Genomic DNA, 14797 nt, shown 5'->3' on the forward strand with positions numbered 1-14797 from the left:
TTCCTCTGGTCAGAGAAGTGCATAAAGACAAAAAACTACTTCCAATATTTAAATTAAGACGACATTAGATTTTTAAAATTCTCTCACTATTAATACTCTAAGGCAGGAGTCTGCAACCTTTGGCACGCGGCCCATCAGGGTAATCTGCTGCCGGGCCACGAGACATTTTGTTTATGTTGACCGTCGGCAGGCACGGTGTCCCACGGCTACCAGTGGCCGCGGTTCGCAGTTCCTGGACATTGGGAGCTGCGGAAAGCGGCAAGGGCCACAGGGATGTGCTGGCCGCCGCTTCCTGCAGCTCCCATTGTCCGGGAAGGGCGAACCACGGCCACTGGGAGCTGCGGGGGGCCGTGACTGCGAACAGTCAACGTAAGTAAAATGTCTCGTGGCCCACCAGTGGATTACCCTGATGGGCCACGTGCCAAAGGTTGCCGACCCCTGCCCATAGGTGTTAATTGTAACATGGTAAAGAAATTTGTTTACAATATACAATTAAATTGAGTGTGTCCCTTTAAAACTAGCTTGATCATGGAAAGGAATGATATTCCTGTATTATCTCCCAAGATCAGGTACAGTACACCCCTACCCCGATATAACGCTGTCCTCGGGAGCCAAAAAATCTTACCGCGTTATAGGTGAAACCGTGTTATATCGAACTTGCTTTCATCTGCCAGAGCGTGCACCCCACCCTGCGCCGGAGCGCTGCTTTACCGTGTTATATCCGAATTCATGTTATATTGGGTCGCGTTATATCGGGGTAGAGGTGTATATCATAAAAAGTAATAATTTTGGCAACTGAACACAGCTATAGAAGTAATATATTATGCTTTCATTTGAAAGCCTGGATTGTCATAGTCATTAGTGTAAAGTTTTATTACATCTTTAGTTTTTCTTGTCACCCTCCATTTCTGCACATCCACCAGAACCCTAATCTACCCTGCCTGTAATAACAACCAAGTATTTAAAAGCATTTGTGTTCGTGAGATGTCTGATATGGTTAAAATAGGTAACCATAGTGTTTGGTTTATTGGACTGCTCACATCTTTGAATGAAAACTGATTAGATTTATTACTACTAGAAACTGGTGCGTTAACTTTCCCATGGACACATTCCTGCAAGAAATGGGACCTTCTCATTGCAAAGAGAATGCAGCTTAATATTTAAGAAAATGCATAATAAATTAAATTACTGACCGTTTGTTTTTGTTTTTAAGAAAAATCTCTATCACTTTCTGCACTTCACCAAAAGGAAAAAGGAAGACAGAGAAGGGAAATGTAAACCAATTTATTTATTTTAAAGGGTAGGCCTAGCAGAATAACCAACAGACTGCCTAAAACCAAATAAAAAGTCATTAGAGTGAAATTATACATGCCAGGCAGATTATATGGAAAAAAAGCATCCACAAGCTATTTGAAGTGCCATTATCCTAATCAGATGTCAAACAAGCAATTTACCAACCTTTCCATTTATTATGTTTGATTCATCAAGACAAAAGCCAAAGATGTAGTGCAGGAATCAATATCCACTCTGAGCTCATGGTTCCAATAAACAAACATATTTATAGCATTTAGTTTTTTCTTTTGAAATCGTAATATTGTTGAGCACTAATTGAAAAGCATAAATGAAGCGCTTATAAAGTTGACTAAAACCTACAATAGCCACATCACTTACCTGTACAGTCCTGAGCAACGTAGATAGTTATCCCTTGTAACTCAGGGTCTCTTGCTTCTTCAACAGCTTTTCTAAGTGCGAATAAAAGATTTGATAGAGTATTTCATTTCAAGAAATTAACAGTAAACTGAATTTAGATTCTTGATTTTTAGAGATAATATTAACTTGAATTTAAAAGAAACAGATTTCAAAATATTCCAGTTTCTGATAGATCACCTTTTAAACAAGGATCCCTTACATAAAAATAAGTTGAAGTTCATTTATTTTATTGTTTTTCTTTTTCAGCCACCCTTGTAGAATATTTATAAAAGCCTTTCCAGCAAAGCAGAAACTGAGAGGCTATTAAGAAGAAACAGTAAAAGTGACAATACAGAGAATGCGATTAAATGCACAAAATTAACTAAACACGACCACCGCCACCACCACCCCACATACTTTTGGTTATAGTAATCTTTTGTCTTATTTGTAACTATAGAAAATACTAAATTTGCCAACAGAAATGGGATTTTCAAGTTGAGATAGGGTTCCTTTAACTAACCTTCAAAGTAGTATCGGCTCAGTATGAACTGTTTTTCAGCTCACACAACTAACCTAAGAAGACAAGCTAAAGATATATAGAATTAGCTTCAGACATCTATTAGAACAAAAACTAACATTTGAACAGCTCCGAGGTTTCACTGAAACTTTAAAAAAGATAATTGAAATACTAAACTAGCCTCAGAAGAATAAGAGTAATGAACCTAAAGACTAAAAAGAAAATATATGTCGATAGTCTGAATCATGATCATCAGTAAAGGACAAAATTTGTAAAGAAATTAAACTGCTGAAAATAAAAGATTAGCCTTTGACTTCTGATACGTGATTGTATTAAATGGTCACTATCCCTTTATTTCACAATATATTCTGAAGAATCATTTAATACAGACATTCTCAAGTTATGGGAGAGCTATACATTCTCACTACAGGAGAAGGGGAGTTCTAGGAAAGGAAAGCTTTGCAATGTTTGAATAATGGTAGGAATTAAGTTGAAGGGAATGCATGATTTGATCATGTGGATCCTGAAGCCAAATATACTTTTGCAAATTAGAAAATGGATTAGTAGAAAATATTTGTTTTGAAATTTCACAAAAAAGTCAATTTCAGATATCGACCACATGAAGAAAATATTACAAATATAGGCAAATACATAAATAACCTTCACCTGTCATAGCACAAACACTGTAGTATTTCAATGTAGGCTCATTCAAGGAGAGTATACTTGTATATGAAATTATTCCAGCATCTACATAAATGTAGAAAAATTACATCTGAACTTTGACCTCTCATGCTTAGGTGATTTATTAATGATTCCGTTTATGGCTAAACTGGGACCCACCTAGAGAACATAAGACTATAAAAAACAAAATCAGTAGTATCCAAAGAAATGGCACATAAAGGCACAGAGTAGAGAGAAATTGGACCCCCCCCCCTTTTTTTTTTTTACTCATACTGAATGTCAAAGATCCTTTACTTTTACTGTAATATAATTATAATATTAATAGTCCCATACATTTACAGTTTCACAAGAATTTGATGTGTGCAAAGAAATGCTGAAAACATCAATTTTAGCTCTGACATTTCATTACACTATCAGTACATTACAGCCCCCAGGTTACAGTATAAAAAAAATCTATAATATTATGCATGTTCCAAGGTTGAAAGAGTGGTTAGTTTTTAGAACATTTCATTAAAGGCAGCCCTATTTAAAGATCAGGTATGGAGAGACCTTGGGTCTCTTGTTGCTCAGACTGGAGGAAAATAGGAATGTTTGAGAAATAAATGACAAGATTGGACAGAGGTTCATACTTCAGTTCCTGAATCTGCTATTTCCCTTCCTATCTCTAAAAAAAAAAAAAAACAACCCCTCTTCTAAATTGCTAAATCAATAATTAATGGGTAGGTGTCCAATTAACCTGAAGAAATCTCAAGACACTTCTAAATGTTTCTTCCGTAACACTTAAGGCATTGTAATAATGAAGGATAATTTAGAGATATTTTTACCTTAAAATGTGTGCTACTACAGCAGGCCCATACCAGTCTCCAGCTGTTTTCCCAGACTTCTTTCCATATTCTATTAGCTGATGCAAGCCAAAAGATGCGGGTGGAGAATCTCCAAACCAAGAGATTATTTTTCTATGATAAACTTCATCTCTCATTTCACTGTCATCACAGTCTCTCTTTAGTGCTTCCTTATGATCGTTTGACAGGACCTTGAGTTCTCTCTCCCCCGTAAGTGATGCTTCAAATGATGCAGTCAGCTTTTTTACTGTGTGGCTTGTCCATGATTCAGAGTCTGAATTTTCAATGATCAGTGCACCCGGCCAGGTCCAGTCTGCAACAGAGTATTTTTTAAAGATATGTTTTACACTTCTTAACAGTAAGTTTTTTGTATAATTACCAAAAAAGTGCCAATTTTTAATAAGACCAATAATCTATGTTTTACAGACATGCAAATGCTGCTGATAAGAATATAGGCAAAAAAAAGTCAACTCAGTATAATATGGTTGTGCTATTTTTATTTGTGTGGGAGAAAGGAGGAAGAAAGGAAGACACTAGCCACATTACATTTCTTTCTTAGCCATTAATGCTAGCAGGATTTTCCAGGAGAGGATATAGTGGACTCTGCAGACTTAGCCAGCTAGGGTATAATTACAAGACACAGATTAGGGGAATTTACATATCAACACAATAAGTTAGCTATTTAATACATGTAAAAAGGTTCAACTGATAGTTATCCAAGTCAAAGCCTTTGATGACTGATGCTTTTTCTTTATTGTTTGTTGATTCCTAAGACAAGTTTATGGAGAAGAATTCTCATAATTTTGTTTGTCAAACAAAGTAAATTGTAACGTCTGTCTATACAGAGAACAGAACTGTTTCAAGCTATTATAGCAAAGCATCTCCTGTCCATGTTTCTGGTACTGCTTTTTCTGTAACAGTTCGCCTTACATGCAGTGTCTACATTACTAGCCTAGTTGGCGTAAACTGGTTCAGCATGTCAATACAACACTAATGATTCACTAACGCTTCCCTTCTAGTGTATTGTGGGTCCCTCCCATAGGTCCCAACAACTCCTTGCAGCAGGGGTTTGTGAAGAAACCTTCAAATGTCTATGAGTCTGAGTGACAGATGATATCCACGTACTGTATGACTCTGCTGAACTTTTCAAGGAATTAATCCCTGCTGCAGATCTATGTGCCTTTCACTTAAAAACAATTGTGTTCTAGCCTTCAGAGTTATGAAAACAAACCTGAAAATGTATAAGTGTGAACACCAATACAGTGCTGTATCCCTGAATTTGCAGAAAGCCTGACACAGCTCTAAAAAGGTGTGAGCCCAGTGAAATGAATGGAGTAGAATTCTCATACCTAAAGAGGACTATTTAAAATGTCACTTAAATTATTTCACTGATGACCATTTTAATATAAACCTGCACTTAGTGTTCTCAGCTCAGAATCTCAAACTGCTTGCTATGTCTGCCCAGCTGCTAAAAGCCTAAACTGACATTGGCCAGATGCTATAACCTCCTCCAGCTTCTTCCAATAACTACCATGATGCAGGTATGCATCTTCAATACAAAATACTACTGCACATCAAAACTTAAGTTATGGGGATGATGTACACTGAATTTAGTATCTAAATAAAAAAAAACAGTACCAATTGTATTATTCATATTAATAAAAATCTCATCTTCAGTTTAATCTGAAATTGCTACACGGAACTTCCATCAGAGTGCCACAGAATCCAGCAGTCCTGAGGCAGAATTTAGCTTCAGCTTTCCACAAAGTACAAAGGCTATTGATTAGCAGAAATACCCTGTGCAAGTGATACAAATGGAAATGGTAACGCTGACATCAGAATATTGCCACCTGACTTTAAGATTTGTAAGTAGTGTCTTTTCACTATTTTATGGTGGTAGGTGTAAAGTGAACATTTCACAGATCATTTGTAAATTGTACATAAAATACAGTAAGATTGCACAATTATTTTTTAAACTCAAGTTTTATTTAGCTTTAAAATGCATCATGTCTTCAAGAACTAAAGTTACCAGAATGTGTACTGTGTCTGAATATGTCCTCTGTTGCACTTTGTCCAATGCAAATACCAAATAGATTGTGGGCAGAGGAAAATTGAGGAAGCCATTGAAGGGACTATAAATGGTGGTACAGGTGTGTATCAGGTCTGGGTTGTCACTGTTAGCTCAGAGAGCAGGTCTGTGGATGTACAGCTCTTTGGGAAGTGACAAATAGGAGGGGCATTCTGGAGATGGAAAGCATCATGAGGAGAATCACTGTTAAAAGGGCAGTTGCTGGAATAAGGCTGGTAGTAGCATTGCTCCTGGTAGAGGCAGCCAACTTGGCTGATCCTCCTCCTTGCTTGTAGATGCTTTTACAGACCTCCAGTCTCTTCTTTATAATAAAGAGCCAAGAGGCCTGTAAAAATTACTGGAAATGAGAAGACACAAGACCCTGTGAGCTGCCAGCTCTGTGGCACTAACAAGTGTACCATGGATCACAGTTTGACAACATCTGCTTTAATATGTATAAGAGAAACAGATTTCAGTCATAGGAAGTGACTTACTAAACTCTGGCCTCATATTAAGCCCTTCAGAGGAAGATTCCGAAATCAAGGAAGATGCAAATGTAAATGTAACAGAACAATGAAATGGACTTAGCTGTTCCTGAACCTTGACATCTCAAGCTGCCATGTTTGTGTACATTCCACAAAATTAAATGTAAAACTTTCCAAAACATAAAAATTAAAAAACTAAAACGTATTGACAATATCATTCTGCGGTATTTGGAGCATTTCATGTAGCTGTGGCATTGCACAATTTTAGCTATTAGTGGCATTTAAGTGGATTTTTTTTTGTTAAAAGAAAATACTATTAAAAAATCTCTAGAAAAGGAACCACAACCAATGAAAGATTTCTTATGAAGATGTAACTGAAATGTGTTGTATTTACCCCAATTTCACCAAAAGCTTTTCTAAAGAAGATTCACTATCCCTTGAGGACAGGGTGATGACAGAAGACTTCCATGTAGACCAGACATGTCTCCTTTCCCTATACAGATGGGCTACCACAGAAATGCGGGAGCTTGGTAGCTCCAAAGTAGTGCAGCACATGACTTACAAGTGAGGATACATGGATAGTACAAGAATTATTTTTAAGTGCAGTTTTTAAGAAATACACTTTAGATTAAGACTAGTCAAGATCCTTTTGTTTTGGTAATGTTAAACTGGGCCGCTCCTACAGCCTCACCTGCATATTCATGTTTAGTGTTCTATCCAGATTGGGCAGGGTTTTAAAAAAGTTTAAATAAAAGATTTAGGTGAAACAAGGGTTATATTTATGGGGAAACTGGGGTAGGATCAGGGGATAAGCCATCTCCAAACACAGTAATTTCATATGTTTGGATGTTGGGGCAAATGGAACAAAATAATATTTTATGAGCAGACGAAGTGCTTACAACAAAAAGAATGCTAGACATATCAACTCCACAGAACAATTTTGCTACTGGACCACTAAAGAATAGTCAAAATTGCATTTTCTGGTGTGCTGGTTTTAGGGCTTTATAAGAACCATACAAGATTTTGGTTCTTGACTTACATAATATTTGCAAAATATTACTGACTTGGACCTTCAGAATGCTATGTTTTGTATGTCAGTTATAAATACAGCCCTCATAGACCACCAAATGGCTGAGTAAACAAAACAACACACTCCCTTGCAACAAACCAGGGTTTGGGACTGACAGGGTTAAAAGGTCTTTGACAATGGGCGCAGCCAACCCAGCACAGGAATTGATCAACAGGGAACGGATACATGTATTATAGAAGGGAAGAAAGGAAAGAGGATGAAATACTGAGAAGGTGGTTGGCTTGCAGACCTAGTGGTACTGAAACAAACTACCATGCAGGAAACAGCTGTGTATTTCCAGTCTATCGCCTCTTGGGTTTGAAAAGACTGGGGAGAGCATGAGAGGTAATATGCTCAACCCCAGAAAGCAATCCATTTTTCCCAAAGGAGACTGTGGCTGTAAGACAGTATATCTTGAAAGAACAAGGTTAAGATAAGAAAACACAAAGGGAAGCAGAAAAATAAAGGTTTCCAAGCCCCACCAGGGGGAAAAAAAAATAGTGAATCATGCAGAAAATAGATTAGAAACTTCTGTTAACCCTCTCTCATACAAGAATTAAAGAAAATTGAAAGATGACAAATTTAAATCTGATGAAGGAAATACTTTCTGCACACAGCTCACAATTAGGCAGTGGAACTCATTACCACAAGATATCACTGAGGTCAAGAACCTCTAAAAAGGATTGAACATTTACATGGATAACAAGAAGATGCAGTTACTGAAGTAAAAGGTGCGTGTTTTGTTTTATTTTTTAGTTAGGAGTTTTGAAATGGACATAATCTTTTATACTTCAGCCATAAGCTAACCTCTGAATAATAAGGGTTAAGAAGGAGTTTTGTCCACCACGAAAATTAACTTCTACAGGGTTTTCTGCAGCTTCCTTTGAAGCAGCTAATATTCACCATCATCAGAGACTGGTTCCTGGACTAGACAGACCATTAGTCTAATTCAGTAAAGAAATTCCTATATTCTTAAAAAGCAGTTCAGAATCAAAAGCAAGCAAGCACTTTAGCTAGCTAAGTTTAGTGGATGCATATGCGGCGGCTGACACATGTACCTCATCATTAACAAAGGGCCACCTGCATCCTGATGCTTGGTTCTACCTCCTGACAAAACCAAAAATGATCTACTCTTCATGCTTACCTCTACCAAGAAAATGAAGCACAAGCCCTTGAGCTAGCAGCATCTGGCCAGTTCTCAGTGTACAACTCCAACCGCAGTCTGTTGTGAAAGCAGATTCTTTTATCTGAGGAAAATCCTCTCTGTAAGTCAACCATATTCTAGAAATAAAATCTTTACGAAACTCTTCTACGTTTCCAGAAATGACTTTGTCGACTATATCCAAGCAGGATCCATCTGGAGAGAGTTCACTGGGTTCTGCAAGACAAACATAACACAAGTTACAGCTTTGAAATTAACTGACACGGGGCTTTTGTTAATATAATTAAAATAAAATTATACTATTAAAAAATAGGAATTTCCTAGGACACTCCAGTATCAACTCAGCAACAACTAGGGAAAGCTGAGGAGAAACATAAAAGGTATGGAGCAGCTGAAACAAAGAATGATTCAGGCAGCAGCTGTCAATTGAAACGGCCATTTTAAGGCTGCAGCTGCTTGGTCCTGCTAAATATAAGTGGCCAAACCAAGAAAGGCATGCTGGGAAAACGGTTCCCATAAGAGGGAAGAGTTAACAGAGACTAGGAAATCATCAAGGAAGGTGTTACTTTGATGTTGGTATTACCATTTCATTCTCCTGAACAAGGCTGAGTTTATGCAGTACTTTTGATTAAGCCTCAGTACCCACTTCACAGATGAGTAAACTCAAGCATAGGTTATAAAATTTATGCACACAGAGGATGAAGTCTGATTTGACAATGGCTAGGTTCTCTGGCCTATGTGCGAACAGTGGGATGGGGCAGGTATTAAGACTGGTTTTGGAAACTTAACTGAGAATATTCTAACTTTTCCATATTTAAATTGTGAACTTTAATTCTCTATTAATAAAGATTTTGGTAGATGATTACAAAGATGTCACAGAACAGTGCCAAAATGGTATCAGAAATAATTAAATCCTTTACACTTACCATCAGACTTGAAATGGTAACATTTTCCCAGCAAGAAGACAGCAGAATTTCTGCTAAAGTAAGTTTTTGTTTTCAATACCCAACCTAAAAGAGATACAAAGCAAACAAAAGTTTGTGGCTGAAATATTTCAAAACACTTCCAAAAGCATTTGACGATACAAAAAGTCACACAAGTTAGTAAGAACATGGAAACACCACATTGAATTGGAATTATTTTATAGATTGAATAATACAAACAGATTCTACTGTTTTAAGACACATTGAATGGATTTATAGTCAACAAGCTTAAAATAACTTAGCCCTTGTGAATTCAATATCACCCACATAAGATGTTATGCAACCTGAAAATTGCATAGGTAAGCACTGAAGTCATGAAATACAAAAGTTAAGTCTGAACTTGTTAACTCTGCCTTTTTGAATGAACTCATTACTATACAGTTTAATTTTGTGATTTTTTTTAAAATACTCAAGTTAAGCTTCCAAAAGCAATACTAAAACAGCCACACTGAATATCATGCAAGTTTTACTGTCACAAGATTAAGATGCATATTTACGAAAAACAGGAATAAAAAAAATATACCCGCGCAAAATGGGTGAGTTAACGTTGCTGTCAGAACTTCAACACTTACATATTTCATTGAGAAACACAATAGCGTAACATATAGCCACAAAGGGTAGAATTAAGGATGCATGTTTAATCTTAACTGTTGCACGTCCTGATTCGAATATTTAATATTAGCAAACATTGCACCAACTTTTTTTCTCCCCCATTTAGGCCCAAATCCTGCAGTCTTCACTCAAAAATAACTCCCGCTGACGTAAGATGTGAATTTTCACCTCAGGCCTTCAGTGGAAATGGGAAGATTAAGATAAAGGCTGATTTGGGGTTGGGAGGATGAGGGTTAAAAAAGCTAACTAATTCCTTGTGACCAAGTTTTGAGATTTGCCTACTTCTGAACTGTTTTGAGAGATAAGAGACAAAGGGTGAAATCCATACCCCATTGACTTTGATGGAGACAGGATTTGACCCAGAGTCTTAACTTTATCAATATACACTACCAATGAGAACTGCTCATACTGAGGTCTGGTCTACACCTAAAAATTAGATAGACCTATCTCTGTCACTCAGGGCTGTGAAAAATTTCATGCCCTGAGTCTCATGTTTATGTAGACCTAACTCTACAGTGTAGATATATTCTTCCGTCAACCTAGCTACCACCTCTTGGACAAATGCATTAATTACACTCAGGCTACGTCTTCACTACGGGGGTGGGGGTCGATTTAAGATACGCGAATAGCGTAGCTGAATTCGACGTATCTGAGCCAACTTACTCCGCTGTGAGGACGGCGGCAAATCGACCTCCGCGTCAACGGCGCGTACTCGTACCTGCGCTGGTGGAGTACAAGTGTCGATTCGGGGATCGATTGTCACGTCCCGACGAGACGCGATAATTCAATCCCCGAGAGATTGATTTCTACCTGCCGATTCAGGCAGGTAGTGAAGACATAGCCTAACAGAAAAGCCCCTTCTATCGATGTAAGAAGCATCTACACTACAAGCACTACAGCAGCATAGCTGCAGCTGTGCTGCTGTGGTCTTAGACATAGCCTGATTTTACAACTTCTCTGTTTAAGATCCTACGCAAAACTGTCATGTCATCTGTGCTTAATGCCCATCTGTTTTTCTGATCTAAGTCAGTCATTGAAAAAACAAATCCTTAAAATATTTAAATTGAAAGAGAACATCTAAATGAGTTTGTTTTCCTAGATTGTTTAGTTTATTGTTGACGTACAAATTGGTTTCAAAGTCCAAGTTACATTTTTGATTAATACACATACGAGTACACTTACTGTGCGAAATCTTGCTCCCCCCCCGCAGTCAATGGCAAACTATTGACTTCAGTGGAGTCTGGATTTTATCCACTGTTTCACTTACTGTATTTCATGTTGTGCCATGCAGACATAAACTTGGATTTTAGCTTTTCCACTTCATCTGTCCCTGTGGCCTCCATATTCAAATTCTAAAGAAAAAGCCATCACTGTCTTGCAAGACATGAATTTGTTACTGCAAAAAACAAAAAATAAACATAACTATGGGCATAGAGTATACATGGTATAGTATCACCAGCATGCTTAGGTACTTAAACCTAATATGACCAGAAACAATAATAAACTTTCAGAATCCTCCACTTCCAGGGACTGAAAAATAATCATATGTTCTAGGAAAATGTAATAAAAGCATTTAATTCCAAATATACAATAAAACTAGTGTACAAAGCTAAATAAAATGTCCTCCATCGGCTCTCTATTCCACAAACTGATCTAGACCACAGATCATACTAGTGTATGTGACCGCACTCTCAAGTTTCAATTTCTAGTGAGAGCAGAATGCTTGAATCCCTATATAAGAGAGTTTTAGTTTATTTTGCTCACATCTAGGATTCTGAGCACATAAAAATAATACCCTGCCCCTTTTTTACTGTAGTGTTGGTTTCAGATAAACAAGACCTTTCCAATGCAGAGTGTATGTGTGTATTGATGAGGAGATGTGGGAGTGGGGAGAGAGATGGTATGGAAGACAAAGAGGAAGATGTTGAGCTTGTGGAGGAAAAGGTAGAAAATAGTTACTGAAAACAGGTTTTATGTGTAACAGAACTGAGACTATTTTGTATAGAAACAATTTGTTATAGAAGATTGTAAAATTAAATTTATTTTGCAACTGTATTTATTCCATCAATATTTTCTAGTAATCTTTTGTAGTGTACCTTACATCACTTCTAATCACATGTACAGGCTAATTGAAGTTTCCTTTCTACTTTTATCTTGTTTTGTACAAAAGAGAAAAAGGTTTTTCATACATATATTTTATGTATTCGGTCTAGTTATGTTGCTAGAATGTGATCATATTAGGAACAGAACTAGATCGAATACATAAAATGGTGGGAGCAGCAATTACCTTGCAAACTAATTCACTTAATGTTTTAAAAAGCTACTTACAAGTTGTCAAGAAAGGGAAACTGATTCCTGGAATAATCAAACAATGAGAAATGCAGTGCATATTTACTAACATGTTAGAAGCTGAGGCACAAATTGATTCTGCTTTTAAATGCCTCATTTCTTTATAATACATAAAAGCTGCATACTATCCTCACTTGATTTTTTTCTTCTCCTAAGAGGTCTGAGACAACTGAACAGAACTCCCTTGGTAGTCTGTCCATCAGTGCCACTTAAAAGGAAAGGTTGCTTTTGACCAATACAACTGCCCAAATTGCACATGCTTTGCCAATAATTAGAGGACTTCAGTTTCTATAGTTGTCAAGCTGGCGCCTTTCACCAGAAATACATTTACTTTAAAATACTTGGTACAGGAGCATTTTCTTGCCCATGCTAAGTAGACCAAAAGTTTTAACAAAAGGCTGAAAGAATTAACAGTCCCTGCTGCAAGACCATACTTTTCTAGCCTCGAAATTGGCATTATAGGTACAATATTATAGTCATTGCCCTCTTTGTAGCCAAGTAGAATAATTCACTCAGTGTTTTATCAAACAAGAGGACTTACTATTATAACTAAATGGCTTGAGACATGGGCAACACCATCACAGAAATTAAATCCACTTTCCTCCCTTTAAAAGTTTGGAAATCTAAAGCCCAAACTCCCCTTCCCATGAGAGGCTCTCCATGGGGGGGTCAGGATCTGAACAGAAATGAGTGGGACGAGGCTGTATTACCTTTCTCCCTCCACCCTGGGCAGCCAACACAAAGGAAAGTCCTGGCAGCATAACTTCGATGGAGTTATCTCAGTGATAAGGATGGAGAAGAGATGTCAAGGTCCCCAGAACCACTGAGAAGTTACAAAGCATTGTGTCTCCAGAGCTCTGTACAGTTAGGGGTGAAAATGCAGCCTATGGCACAAGAGCGTAAACATGGTCATGTTATTTTCTTCCTCCTCATCCATGGAATGATTTAGGTGGAAACTTGTCAAACATCCCCTTCTAAGTTTTTTTCTCCCCGACAGAAAGGGGCAATTCTGGTATTAGTTTTCATTTTGTTCAGTCGCATAAACCAAGAAATAAATTAACGATTATTTTACTAATGGAAACACAGCAAACAAAGCTTCATAAAGAGTAACAACTCAACAGCCTTTTCTTTATTAACCAGGTCCTTTAGGGTTTTTTTTTTGGTGTGTGCGCGTTGGGGTTTTTTTTTTAGGAAAATTAAGGAGGAAAGAAACGAAGAGACTTCGTGTGGACAAGAAACAGGGATAACAGTCGTGATTATCTGAGGGAGCTGGAGATTAGCTTCTTCATGATTCTGTTATTGCTCCCATAAGATCAATCAAGGATGGTCATTTATGGCAACCAATGGCCTCTATAGTTATAAAAGCTCTCTCTGCCTAACCTCAGGAATGAAAGAAACTCTAGTATTCTGAAGAGAAACATAAATCTTGTTTTCCCCTAAAAGATGCTAGCCACACTGGTACACTTTTCTTTTTTACCCTCGTGTGACGAAGTGGGACTGTTCTTAATGTTTCCCCTGAAAACTGTGTGGGTGCCTCAGTTTCCCCTATGCATTTCTTAAGGCTCTAGGGGGTGAGATTGTTGCAGAGCAAAGGACCAGTGCACATAAATGGCCGACACTCTATCTCCTGGCAACTAATGGCCGGGGCCCTTCCCCCCTGCAAGGGGATAGCTAAAGGTGTTGGAGAACAAAGGAATCAGGTGACCTCCTGGTCAGGGGAAAGGAACAAAGCCCAGAGGAGGAGGGGCTGGAGGGGGGAAGTCAGTTTGGGGCTGGCTGGGGAAGTCAGTTTGGGGCTGGCTGGGGATGTGGAGTGAGTGCAGACGTGGGTGTCTGGCTCGCTGCCCCCCTGGATGGACCCAGCTGAGAGGTCCTGTTCTCTGTATCTACAAGCTCTGTTTAGACTATGTTCCTGTCATCTAATAAACCTCTGTTTTACTGGCTGGCTAAGAGTCACGTCTGACTGCAAAGTTGGGGTGCAGGACCCTGTGGCTTCCCCAGGACCCCACCTTGGCAGACTCGCTGTGGGAAGCGCACGGAGGGGCACAGGATGCTGAATGCTCCAAGGTCAGACCCAGGAAGGTGAAGCCTTGTGAGCTTCTTGCCCTGAAGACAGTCTGCTCACAGAGAGGAAACCACCAGAGTCCTGACTGGCTTCGTAGGGAGCAGTTCCAGAGCATGGCCCGGGGACTCCGGGACACCTCGTACATTTCTTTCCTAGAAATCCTCCTTTGTTTCGAATAATATTGAAAAGAATATCAAGTTCAAATAGCCAAATTTCTTTCACTTTGGGAGAAAACACACTGGGCTATTCAATTCTCATGTTGACAGGAATCAGGA

General features: G+C 38.2%; 1 protein-coding gene across 11 annotated transcripts in view; it reads right to left on the reverse strand.

Annotated features, from left to right (window-relative positions):
* ATG4C (autophagy related 4C cysteine peptidase) overlaps positions 1-14797 on the reverse strand; it is a 68269-nt gene that overhangs the window by 51125 nt on the left and 2347 nt on the right. For all 11 annotated transcript variants that reach the window (XR_004646767.1, XR_004646766.1, XR_004646768.1 and 8 more), the window contains exons 2-7: positions 13168-13341; positions 11376-11504; positions 9440-9523; positions 8496-8729; positions 3712-4042; positions 1672-1742 (exon numbers count right to left, since the gene is read on the reverse strand). Coding sequence is in view for 4 of the 11 variants with exons in the window: in XM_034778470.1 (XP_034634361.1) it covers positions 1672-1742; positions 3712-4042; positions 8496-8729; positions 9440-9523; positions 11376-11451 (796 nt within the window). In the remaining 7 variants the exon portion in view is untranslated. The remainder of the gene's footprint in view (positions 1-1671; positions 1743-3711; positions 4043-8495; positions 8730-9439; positions 9524-11375; positions 11505-13167; positions 13342-14797) is intronic.

Source organism: Trachemys scripta, chromosome 8 (assembly GCF_013100865.1).
Source record: "Trachemys scripta elegans isolate TJP31775 chromosome 8, CAS_Tse_1.0, whole genome shotgun sequence".
Classification (NCBI taxonomy): Eukaryota; Metazoa; Chordata; order Testudines; family Emydidae; genus Trachemys; species Trachemys scripta.